General features: G+C 40.9%; 1 protein-coding gene across 1 annotated transcript in view; it reads right to left on the bottom strand.

Annotated features, from left to right (window-relative positions):
• The window catches only part of SLC39A12 (solute carrier family 39 member 12), an 88,780-nt gene that overhangs the window by 53,595 nt on the left and 22,621 nt on the right, over window positions 1–12,564 (bottom strand). Inside the window, exons 4-6 of the mRNA XM_082258806.1 lie at window positions 9,535–9,743; window positions 6,527–6,707; window positions 286–458 (exon numbers count right to left, since the gene is read on the bottom strand). Of these exons, the coding sequence (XP_082114932.1) occupies window positions 286–458; window positions 6,527–6,707; window positions 9,535–9,743 (563 nt within the window). The remainder of the gene's footprint in view (window positions 1–285; window positions 459–6,526; window positions 6,708–9,534; window positions 9,744–12,564) is intronic.

Genomic DNA, 12,564 nt, shown 5'->3' with positions numbered 1-12,564 from the left:
TCACTTTTGTTGCCAGTGGTTTAGACATTAATGGCTGGGTGTTGAGTCATTTTGAGAGGACAGCAAATTTTCACTGTTATACAAGCTGTACACTCACTACTTTACATTGTAGCAAAGTGTAATTTCTTTAGTGTTGTAGAAGAAAAAGATGTAATAAAATATTTACAAACATGTAGGGTTGTACTCACTTTTGTGAGATACTGTATATATATAAGCTGTTTTTAAACACATTCCTTGTAAGAAAATAAAAAAATCAAAGTTGACTTGTGAAAAATTCCTCTTTACCTGGGGAATGAGATGAAGCAGAGCATCACCAGACAGAGTCCCGACCGCCAGTCCCACAAACAACTGTAAGATGAGTTTGTAGCTCTCTTCACAAGAACTGAAGATGATGAGGGTGGCACCAAACATGGACCCAACTGTCAGGAGCAACACAGCAATTGTGCTGTAGCCGTATCCTAAGAAACAAAGTGCTTGTGTTATAATAAAAAAAATAAAAAAAATGCCCTATGTATTTTCCGTAATGTTTAATTTTATATTATCACAACGGCTCCAATTTGATATTTTTGCAGTTATCTTTTGCATGGTGCTTATGATATGATAAGATCCCCTAGCCTAGTGTATCACATCTCACAATAATATAGTGATTTTATTTCAAAGCTAAAGGTTAGTCTTCCTGTATTTTACATTTCCTATTCCTCCTTTTCTCCTCATCATCATGCTAATACATTTTTAAATAATACTTTTCTTTTTCGATTAAAGTGGAATTCTAGGCTAGATCTAACTAAGCTTAAAATTGCTCCCATCTCCGTTCTAACTCCTATACTAACTACCCTGTAGAAGGAAGGTGCTCTGGTCTGGTCACATCATCTTCCCAGTAGCCGGCTTCAGGGTAGAGAGATTGCCGACAATGGTCGGAATGCCTAAGCGGCGACATCACCCATAGGCTTATTAAGGGGCATTCATTGTCCACTATCCCACTCTAATACTACACTTAGTGGCGCCCCGGCAGTTGGGAGCCATTCACATGACTGGAGTGGATCGCCTTGAGAATAGGTAAGTATAAGTATCTTCCTTCTATAGTGTAGTTAGAATAGGTGTTAGAAGGGGGTGGGAGCCGTTTTAAGCTAAGTTAGATCTAGCCTGTATACTATGCTGAAGGATACAATAAAACTTATAAATTAAAAAAAAAAAAAAAAAAAACAAACTGATGGCACCTGTATAATTCCAGGGCCAATGTCATTTGGCAGAACCATTGGCATGGCACCAATGTTTTTTTTTTAGTTGATGTTAAGGGTGGCATTCTGTCATGTAAGGGTAGAATTCTTCCCACTGACTATCAATATATATGGCTTTTTTTCTCAGCGACCACCAATAATTCATTTTAGCAGGGGGTTCTCTGAAATATGAAAAGTATTTCAAGGGCTTCTCTGGGGTTAGAAGGTTAGAAAAGCTGCTTTACATGTTTTTTTTAATCCCATACTGGATTAAAAAAGAGTCCCAGTAGGGGGGAAACATATTAGCAGGATGAATGGGGTGGAGTGTCTGTGTTTTGCATATACTGAACAATAAAGTTGATTATACCCTTTGGAAGTGGTATGCAGATATTGGACTTTGCTACATCGTGTATGTTTGTAGTATTATGGCATTTTTTACTTTGCCCTTTTTTATTACCTTTTTTTATCAACGTGTATTGCTTTTTACTCATCTCTAAATCTACTTTATTTGTTTCCTCTACCCCTGTAAGCCCCTGATTGTCCCCTATTTTGTTTCTTTATAAGTTCCCCTGTTTCCCTATTGATGGTTACCATTTAAACATCAAATGTTGTTTGCTATTGTCTGGCAATTAAGAGTAAGGATGTCTGTGCATGCATGTGGCATAACTCCCAGCTTCCGGGACACACAGGTCCTCCATCCTGACTGAGTATAGGTTTTGCTGGCAGATATGGCTTTTCCCTAAAATTTTGGATTTCCTCTCATTTTCTGTCTCAGTGATAAAAGTCATCAGAACAAACAGAGGTGTCAATCTCCCAAAGGGTGGGCATAGACAACAATGAAAGCTTGACATGGAATTCAACCTTTTTCCACCTAAGCAAAAAAAAAAAAAAAAAGTCTAATTATGTATTTTAATTAACTAATTATATTTAAATGTATTATATTTTTAAATATTATAATTGTATCAGAAAATTACAGTATTAAGCAGAGATACAGTACAGAAAATCATGTTTATCAAATGAAGTCTTAAGTTTGCGTGTGTTCACTCGCAGCTGATATAGTAATCAGGAGCCATTATGATGAAAATGAAATAAAAATTCTGATTTCTATTCTAGAGAGTAGAACGCCTGAAAAAGCATTGAAATTAATCATTATTATTCTATTAGTTGATTAATAATAATAATTATTATTATGATTGCTACAATATAATTATGATACAATAATAACATATATAATTATACAGTCAGGTCCATAAATATTGGGACATCGACACAATTCTAATCTTTTTGGCTTTATACACCACCACAATGGATTTGAAATGAAACAAACAAGATGTGCTTTAAAGCGGAGTTCCGGCCACAGAAAAAAAATTTCAATCAACATAACCCCGGGACAGTCAGGGCTAGTGTATTCCACAATGGATAGCCTCTGATCTGTCTCGGTTCGCACTTACCTTTTAGAAGAAATACTTACTTTTAAAATGTCTTCTCCAGCGCTGCCATCTCAGGTGTGGGCAGCTTGAAGCCAGTGCGATCCTCTTCCGCGTCCTCTTCCGTCCTCTTCGGTCCCACGATGCACTGCGCCGGCCCCGCCGTCACTTCCGGGTCTTCAGCGTCATCCCTGCACAGCTTCTGGGCATGCCCAGAAGCTGTTTAGCAAGGTATGACGCGCCTACACCGGAACTGACGTCGGGGCCGGTGCAGGCGCATTGATTCCTGGGAGCGATGACGTTCAGCTCCCAGGAATCATTGCAAAGCGGAAGTGACGGTGCGGGCCATGCGGCCGAGGGAGGAAGTGGAAAGAAGGTGAGTATTTTTTTTCTGCAATTACAAGGTAAGTAAAAAAAAAAATAAAAACCTAACTACCCATTTCTTTTTCAGGTGAGCTATAGCAAGCAGATGGCCCAAAATCGACTATGTCGATTTTGTGGCCGGAACTCCGCTTTAACTGCAGACTTTCAGCTTTAATTTTAGGGTATTTACATCAAAATCAGGTGAACAGTGTATGAATTACAACAGTTTGTATATGTGCCTCCCACTTTTTAAGGGACCAAAAGTAATGGGACAGATTAACAATCATAAATCAAACTTTCACTTTTTAATACTTGGTTGCAAATCCTTTGCAGTCAATTACAGCCTGAAGTCTGGAATCCATAGACATCACCAGACGCTGGGTTTCATCCCTGGTGTTGCTCTGCCAGGCCTCTACTGCAACTGTCTTCAGTTCCTGCTTGTTCTTGGGGCATTTTCCCTTCAGTTTTGCCTTCAGCAAGTGAAATGCATGCTCAATCGGATTCAGGTCAGGTGATTGATTTGGCCATTGTATAACATTCCACTTCTTTCCCTTAAAAACTCTTTGGTTGCTTTCACAGTATGCTTTGGGTCATTGTCCATCTGCACTGTGAAGCGCCGTCCAATGAGTTCTGAAGCATTTGGCTGAATATGAGCAGATAATATTGCCCGAAACACTTCAGAATTCATCCTACTGTTTTTGTCAGCAGTCACATCATCAATAAATACAAGAGAACCAGTTCCATTGGCAGCCATACATGCCCACGCCATGACACTACCACCACCATGCTTCACTGATGAGGTGGTATGCTTTGGATCATGAGCAGTTCCTTTCCTTCTCCATACTCTTCTCTTCCCATCACTCTGGTACAAGTTGATCTTGGTCTCATCTGTCCATAGGATGTTGTTCCAGAACTGTGAAGGCTTTTTTAGATGTTGTTTGGCAAACTCTAATCTGGCCTTCCTGTTTTTGAGGCTCACCAATGGTTTACATCTTGTGGTGAACCCTCTGTATTCACTCTGGTGAAGTCTTCTCTTGATTGCTGACTTTGACACACATAGACCTACCTCCTGGAGAGTGTTCTTGATCTGGCCAACTGTTGTGAAGGGTGTTTTCTTCACCAGGGAAAGAATTCTTCGGTCATCCACCACTGTTGTTTTCCGTGGTCTTCCGGGTCTATTGGTGTTGCTGAGCTCACCGGTGTGTTATTTCTTTTTAAGGATGTTCCAAACAGTTGATTTGGTCACACCTAATGTTTTTGTTATCTCACTGATGAGTTTTTTTTTTTTTTCAGCCTAATGATGGCTTGCTTCACTGATAGTGACAGCTCTTTGGATCTCATATTGAGAGTTGACAGCAACAGATTCCAAATGCAAATAGCACACTTGAAATGAACTCTGGACCTTTTATCTGCCCCTTGTAAATGAGATAATGAGGAAATAACACACACCTGGATGTGGAACAGCTGAGCAGCCAATTGTTCCATTACTTTTGGTCCCTTAAAAAGTGGGAGGCACATATACAAACTGTTGTAATTCCTACACCGTTCACCTGATTTGGATGTAAATACCCTCAAATTAAAGCTGGAAGTCTGCAGTTAAAGCGCATCATGTTTGTTTAAATTCAAATCCATTGTGGTGGTGTATAGAGCCAAAATGATTGGAATTGTGTCGATGTCCCAATATTTATGGACCTGACTGTATTATTTATATTTTTTTGAATCTATAATTGATTTCTAATTATATTATATATAACTATATAGATATATATATATATATGCACTGCTCAAAAAAAATTTAAGAAACACTTTGAAAACACATCAGATCTCCATGGGGAACAATATCATGCTGGATATCTATACTGATATGGACTGGGTAATGCGTAAGGAATCAAAGGATGCCACATTGTTTGATGGAAATGAAAATTATCACCCTACAGAGAGCTGAATTCATAGACACCTCGAAAATCAAAGTGAAAACATGATGCAGCAGGCTAGTCCATTTTTCTGAAATTTAATTGTAGCAACTCAAAATGGTACTCAGTAGTTAGTATGCCCCCAACGTGCTTGTATGCATGCCTGACAATGTCAGGGCATGCTCCTAATGAGACAACAGATGGCGTCCTGGGGTAATTCCTCCTAGATCTGGACCAGGGCATCACTGAGCTCCTGAACAGACTGAGGTGCAACCTGGTGGTGTATGATGAACCGAAACATGACGTCCCCGAGGTGTTCTTTTGGATTTAGTTCAGGCAAGCGTGGGGGCTATTCATTGGTATCAATTCCTTCATCCTCCAGGAACTGGCTGCATACTCTCGCCACATGAGGCTGGGCATTGTCGGGCACCAGGAGGAACCCAAGACCCACTGCACGAGCATACGGTCTGTCAATGGGTCCAAGGATTTCATCCCAATACCTAATGGCAGTCAGGGTGCCCTTATCTAGCCTGTAGAGGTCTGTGTGTCCCTCCATGGATACGCCTCCCCCGACCATCACTGACCCACCACCAAACTGGTCATGCTGAACAATAGTACAGGCAGCATAACATTCTCCACGGCTTCTCCAGACCCCTCACGTCTGTCACATGTGCTCAGGGTGAACCTGCCCTTATCTGTGAAAAGCACAGGGTGCCAGTGGTGGACCTGCCAATTCTGGTATTCAATGGCAAAGGCCAAATGAGCTCCACAGTGCCAGGCAGTGAGCACAGGGCCCACTAGAGGACGTCGGGCCCTCAGGCCACCCTCATCAAGTCTGTATCTGATTGTTTGGTTAGAGACCTTCACACCAGTGGCCTACTGGAGGTCATTTTGTAGGGCTCTGGCAGTGCTTATTCTGCTCCTCCTTGCACAAAGGTGAAGTTACCGATCCTGCTTTTGGATTATACGGCCCTGTCCAGCTCTCCTAGAGTAACTGTCTGTCTCCTGGAATATCCTCCATGCTCTTGAGACTGTGCTGGGAAACACAGCAAAACTTCTGGCAATGGCACGTAGTGATGTGTCATCCTGGAGGAGTTGGACTGCCTGTGCAACCTCTATAGTGGTCCAGGTATCGCTTCATGCTACCAGTAGTAACACTGACCCTAGCCAAATGCAAAACTAGTGAAAAACCATCAGAAAAGATGAGTAGGGGGAAAAAAAGTCACGGCCTCCACCTGTAAAAACACTCCGGTTTTAGAGGTCATCTCATTGTTGCCCATCCAGTGCACCTGTTAATTTCATTACCACAGAAGCAGCTGAAACTGATTAACAATCCCTTCTGCTACTTAACTGACCAGATCAATATCCTAGTAGTTTAATTGACTTGATGCTAAACTCTGATTGAAAAGTGTTCCTTTAATTTTTTTGAGCAGTGTGTATATACATATATATATATATATATATATATAGATAGATATAGATATAGATATATATATATATATATATATTTATATTTATATATATTATTATGTTATTAATAATTAATATTTAACAACTATACCTTTTAAAGAAATCTATGTAAAATCATGAATGTTATAAGACTCACTTTCTAGAGTGGTTGGAGGAGGGAGCTGTGTGCTTGTGTAGTCTTCCACTGGGCAAGTGCAAATAAGAAGTTGATGGATAATTGCTGGGCTGATCAGTTTAAAGTAGTCCCTGGAAATTGGCGATTGGCTGTTTTGTAGCATAATCTTCACAAGCTCAAAGGAAGAAAAGCAAAGCTGACCCTGAAAACATAAAATAAATATTTATACAGAGGCCCAAAATGAAACTTGCAGTGCCACTAAGCTGAGACAGAGATCTCCCCGCCGGTATGCATCACATACTAGCACATTATGAAGTCATGCGTGCGGGAGTTTTGGCCCACAGCACACCACCCCCCAGAGCCTGTGACTGGACAGTGAAGGGAGAATCAGGGAAGGGATGAGCTCATCGCCTACTATCTGCTCTCTTCTCCTATCAGCATGCTTATTTAATGCTTAAATCTACCTGTAATGTCTTCTGTGAGCTCCTGAACCTCTCCTTTTCCCAATGCACTTCTGTTTGTTTGGAAGGAGCCGTGTACGTTAGCTGCAGTCCTGTACACTGCTCTATACACACTACAAATTGCGTAGTCCATCTTAGGAGTGAGCAAGGCAGGATGGCTACATTAATACAATACATACTATGGGATCAAAGAGAATGAACGTAGCCACCCTCTAACAGGAAGTCAGATCACAGCAACAGAATAAAAGGAATTTAGATAATTGGAAGAAGCTGAGAGTGATTGAAGGGACTTTTCTGAGCTAGTACTACATACTTGAAAATAATATTTTGAAAACCAGAGTTTAGTGTCACTTTAAACTAATGTTAAAACTGTAATACTTACCTGCTCTGTCTAATGGTCCCCCGCTAGCACTCCTGCCCCCCCCCTCCCGCCTAGTACCCATAAGACACATAGAGCTGGGCTCAGTAACACCAACCCCCCCCCCCCCCACTCCCTCACTGGCTCTGATTGACAGCAGTGGGAGCAAATGGCTACTGATGCTATATATGATCCAATGAAGAGTGAGAGAGCCAAGAGAGACTCGGCTCTTGTGCACATGGCTGGATCGAGATCAGCTCAGGTATTTATTTGGGGGGGCTGTGGGAAAGCTGCATGCAGACAGTTTTTCTAAAGGAATCCTAAGGTTATACAGAACCCTGGTTGAGAAAGGCTGCACTAGAAAATGCAGGGAAAGGAAAACAGTCTATCACAGGGGTGTCCAACCTCTTGACTTTCCTGGCCACATTGGAAGAAGAGGAATTGTTTTTGGCCACACATAAAATACATTAACAATAAGGATAGAAAAAGTCAGGCAAATTACAAGGTAATGATTACTGATGGAGATAATGTACCTATCTGAGTAATAAAACGTCATTTTTTGCCATTTTTTTATTATAAAAGTAAATGAGGGCAACATAAAACCAGTGCGATATTTGTTTGTGATAAACTAACACATCAATATCTGGTTGGATGGATGTAGTTGCAATTCTCAATGCATTCTCAAGGTGCTCATCAGATATTTTGGTTCAATTTTAGCCCTTTGTGTGCTTCATGCTTGAAAATAGTTGCTCACAAATACAGGTGATGCTGAAAACTGATGACATGACTAAGGCGTGATTGTGAAGAGTGGGATATTTTTCTTTGGGGAGATAAAACTTATAAAAGTCCAGTAAAGAGACACTGTCAAATGTTTCTTAGGCCACGTGTGGTCACTTAGAGTAAACATATTTTTACAAAAAAAAAAAAGAAAAAATAATGAACATTTTTAACAACTTGCCGAATGCCGCAAATACATAATGCGGCGGTCAGCCCCGGCCAGGCAAAGTGACGTATGGGTACGTCACTAGCCTGTGAGCCAATAGCGGGCGGGCGCACCCAGCCGGAGGCGCGCTCCCGCCCCGGCTCGTTCCCTAACAAGTCCGCGTGTGTGACTGGCGGACCCAATGCCCGCCTGTCACTCGCGATCGTCCGCTGTGAAGGGAGAAAGACAGGCGGCTAATGTAAACAAAGTCGCCTGTCATTCTTCCCTGTGTAACAGCAGAGATCTAACGGTCCTGCTATGTAGGACTGTAGATCTCTGCTGTTACATGTAAAGCCACATCCCTGCACAGTTAGAATCACGCCCCTAGGGACACACTTAACCCCTCCTTCCCCAATAAAGTTAACCCCTTCACTGCCAGTGTCATTTTTACAGTAACAGTGCATATGTATAGCACTGATTACTGTAGTAATGTTACTGGTACCCCCAAAAGTGTCAGAAATGTCAGTCAAGGGTCCAATCTGTCCGCCGCAATGTCGCAGTCCCGAAAAAAAAATCGCAGATCGCCGCCATTACTCGTTAAAAAAAAAAACAACAAAAATGACATAAATCTTTCCCTTAACTTTTGCGCAAACCAATCAAAATCGGCTTATTGTGATTTTTTCTACCAAACATATGTAGCAGAAAACAAATTGGCCAAAAATGTTAAAACATTTTGATTCTTACATTTTTTTTGGGGGGAATTTCATATAAAAAAATGTGAAAAATATTATTTTTGCAAAATTGTCGCTATTTTTTTGTTTATAGCGCATGATCAAAAAATCGCACAGGTGATCAAATACCACCAAAAGAAAGCTCTGTTTGTGGGAAAAAAAGGACATCAAATTAGTTTAGGTACAGCATTGCACGACTGCGCAATTGTCCGTTAAAGTCACACAGTGCCGAATCGCAAAATAGGCCCTGGTCTTTGAGCAGCCAAATCCTCCGGGGCTTAAGTGGTTAAGCAAGTTTAGGATTTGGTATTGGGTCACATTCATAGCTGTGTTGGGCCGCAGGTTGGACCCCTCTGCTCTATACTCTTCTCTCTGTAGGAAGCACAATAGCTAAGTAGGTAGACTCCTAATGTCTGTCTTTGAGACTGTGGTTTGCATCTCACTTGAAACACTGTCTGCAATCCCTCCCCAAGTCCATCCAAATTTGGAGAATCGATGGGTGCAGTGTCTCAGTACTGTTCCCGCTAAAAAATGTTATGTGATATAGAACACGTTACCTGATTCCACCCTGCAGAGTGACCCTGAGACTCAGGTATATTATGATGGCCATCCTTTGGTTCTTCGCTTCTTTCCATTGATGGAACAGGTAAGGGTTCGTGATTTGTCCCAGGTATTACAAGGCTTCTCAATTTCCGTCTGTGGTTGTGATCTGTGTTTTTGATGCATGACATCGCTTTTTTAAGCCTCCCAATTAGTTCATCGATGTCTAAGAAACAAAGAGTTAGCATTTATTTGCATTGATTACAGAGGATTAATTTCAATTATAATATTCTATTTATTGGCCTACATGATGCAGTTGATGACTGTGAAACATATGTCCATTTTTGAGAAACAATTAGAGGCATACACTGCCGTGGGGTGGTACCACGGGTGTAGATAGCACTTCCATGCACCCTTGGGATCCGTGTAGGGAGGATCGGTGACAACAATGATCAAAGAGAGCTTTAATTAGAAAGATGTATGGTTGTTCCACATTAGTTTATAGGCCCCCTCAAAATTGGCCAATTTTCAATTATTGGCCAATTATCAGTGACATCAATACCTTCTAATAAGTATAGGTTGCTATTTGATGATCTATATAATTACCTTTCCCTTCATTCATATTTATACTATTTAGGTAGGGACAGTCTAAACATGAGACATTATTTTGTCTATAGACTCACCTGCAGCATTGGGTGATCCACACTGAATCTAACTCTACGTAAATTCAAGGAACCAGCTAGGAATCTTTTCCCCTTGTCCCGATTGTTCTACTGTGGATCCCTGTTGGGGTATATTTTGAAGAGCTCCTGAAGAAGCGTATGTTGCGAAACATGTCGAGCTTGGACTTTTGCACCTAATACACTGAGACCACAGCTGGATGATCGACCCATGAGGTTCCCCATTTGGTTTCCCTCAGGGTTGGACACATACCCTTTGGTTTTAGGGGTATTTTGTATATTTTGTCTGATGTGCTTTTTATTTTTATGAGGATATGTGTCTTTGTACATTCTGTATATATTGTATATTGAGATTTCAATATTTTTAACATTTCTAATTAATACAATTATTAAATGATCTCATTAGTGCCTATAAAGTCCTTGTTGTTCTAGTCCTTATATGTCCATTTTTGAAGCCATCTTCTTCCACACGATCTTAGGAATCATTTTCTATTTTAATTCTTAAATGTTTTTAAATGTATAAACTGTTGTAACTATAAAACAACTATTTTATTTTTTAGGATGGAATCACCTGTGGGTGTAAATGTTAGCTTTAGCTATTCAGCTCTGTCAGTCAGTCATCTTAATCCAATCAACATGGAATGATTCAAAGCAGATATTGGTCGTTCATAAACAGTATGGGAGTTCTGAACATTGTGGACCCTATTCTAATTATGTCAAACTGGAACAACAATTCTTAAACAGGTGTGGGGTCCATTGACATCATCTGTCTTCCACATATAATGCTAATTCATACATTCAACTATGTGAATCAAAGCTTTTTTAGGCAAAGCAGTTAAAGTGAGAATTAAGCCAGCCATAGATGGTGCAATTTTCTTGATCAGACTTGTCCTGACATGCTCCTCCCCCCCACACAGCCATTCACTGGGAAGACCAGTGTGCTGCTGCTTCTCCTCCCCCAGCTCTTATGAAGCTGAGAACAAAGGGAATGTGATTACTTAAAAAAGGGGGAAAAAAGTTAATAATTGTTTTCTTTTTTTTTTTTTTTTATATCTGTACACAAATGTTTTGCCTTTTATTTTTATTTTAAAACTAAATTGGTTGTTTTACAAAGTGAGGGTTTACAAAGACTTTAATGGAACTGTAATCTATTTCTCATGAAATCATTTTTTCCTGAGTTTTTCTGTTTCCTTGTAACATCCTCCATGAGATTCCAAACCATTCCTTTTCCTCCCTTACTCTATTTGTTTGAAATGAGCAGTGCATGTTAGTTGTGATTAGGGATGATCGAACGGTTTGGGTCGACCATCGGTTCGACCCGAACATTGGGTGTTCGAAATTCAGCCGAATTTCCGAACTATTTGCAGTAAAAGTTCGGAATTCCATCACCAGAACCGCCCAAAATTCAGTGGGACATTAACTGGGCTTTAAAAGCCCGTGATTGGCCCAGAAACGTCAGTAAAAGCCAATTGAGGGGGCAGGAGTCTGCTAGGAATGTGATTGGAGTGACTACGGGGTCCAGAGGCCAATCAGGAGTGAATACGCCCCCCAGTATATAACATAGCCCCGCCAAACCTCTAGCACTGTAATAATGTGGAAGAGAGTGGAAGCATTTGTGTTTCTCCTGCTGCTTGTAAAGCTCCAGTGTTATTTTGCAATTATCTTCTGCTGTATGGAGCTGTTCTTTTAGTGTGAGGAAAGGGATATGCAGTGTAGTTAGGGTACTATATACCACTATAGATAGATTCAATAATCTAGTTTTTGTAGGGATACTCTTTAAGTGTCAGGGTGACCGTAGTGTAGTTTAGGGTGACCTGACTCTGCCATTTCAGGGTGACGTAGTGTAGTTTAGGGTGACCTGACTCTGCCATGTCAGGGTGACCGTAGTGTAGTCTAGGGTGACCTGACTCTGCCATGTCAGGGGGAACGTAGTGTAGTTTAGGGTGACCTGACTCTGCCATGCCAGGGTGACCGAACTCTGCCATGTCAGGGTGACCGTAGTGTAGTTTAGGGTGACCTGACTCCGCCATGCCAGGGTGACCGAACTCTGCCATGTCAGGGTTACCGTAGTGTAGTTTAGGGTGAACTGGCTCTGCCATGCCAGGGTGAACCCCACTCTGCCATGTCAGGGTGACCCCACTATGCAGATTCTAGGTTAGGGGTATACATATATATATATATATATATATATATATATATGTATGTATATATACACACACACACACATATATATATATATATATATATATATACCCCTATACAGAAATTCAGATGTCATGCCTGCCTCCAAACGCCTTCAAAAAACGCCTGAAAAATGCCTGAAACAAAAACGCCCAGGTGTGAAAGGAGGGTAACACCATCCCTGCG

Source organism: Pelophylax lessonae (genome assembly GCF_965119305.1).
Source record: "Pelophylax lessonae genome assembly, chromosome: 5".
Taxonomy (NCBI): domain Eukaryota; kingdom Metazoa; phylum Chordata; class Amphibia; order Anura; family Ranidae; genus Pelophylax; species Pelophylax lessonae.
The sequence above is the reverse complement of the archived record's forward strand: the minus strand, read 5'-3'. Positions and strand labels throughout refer to the sequence as shown.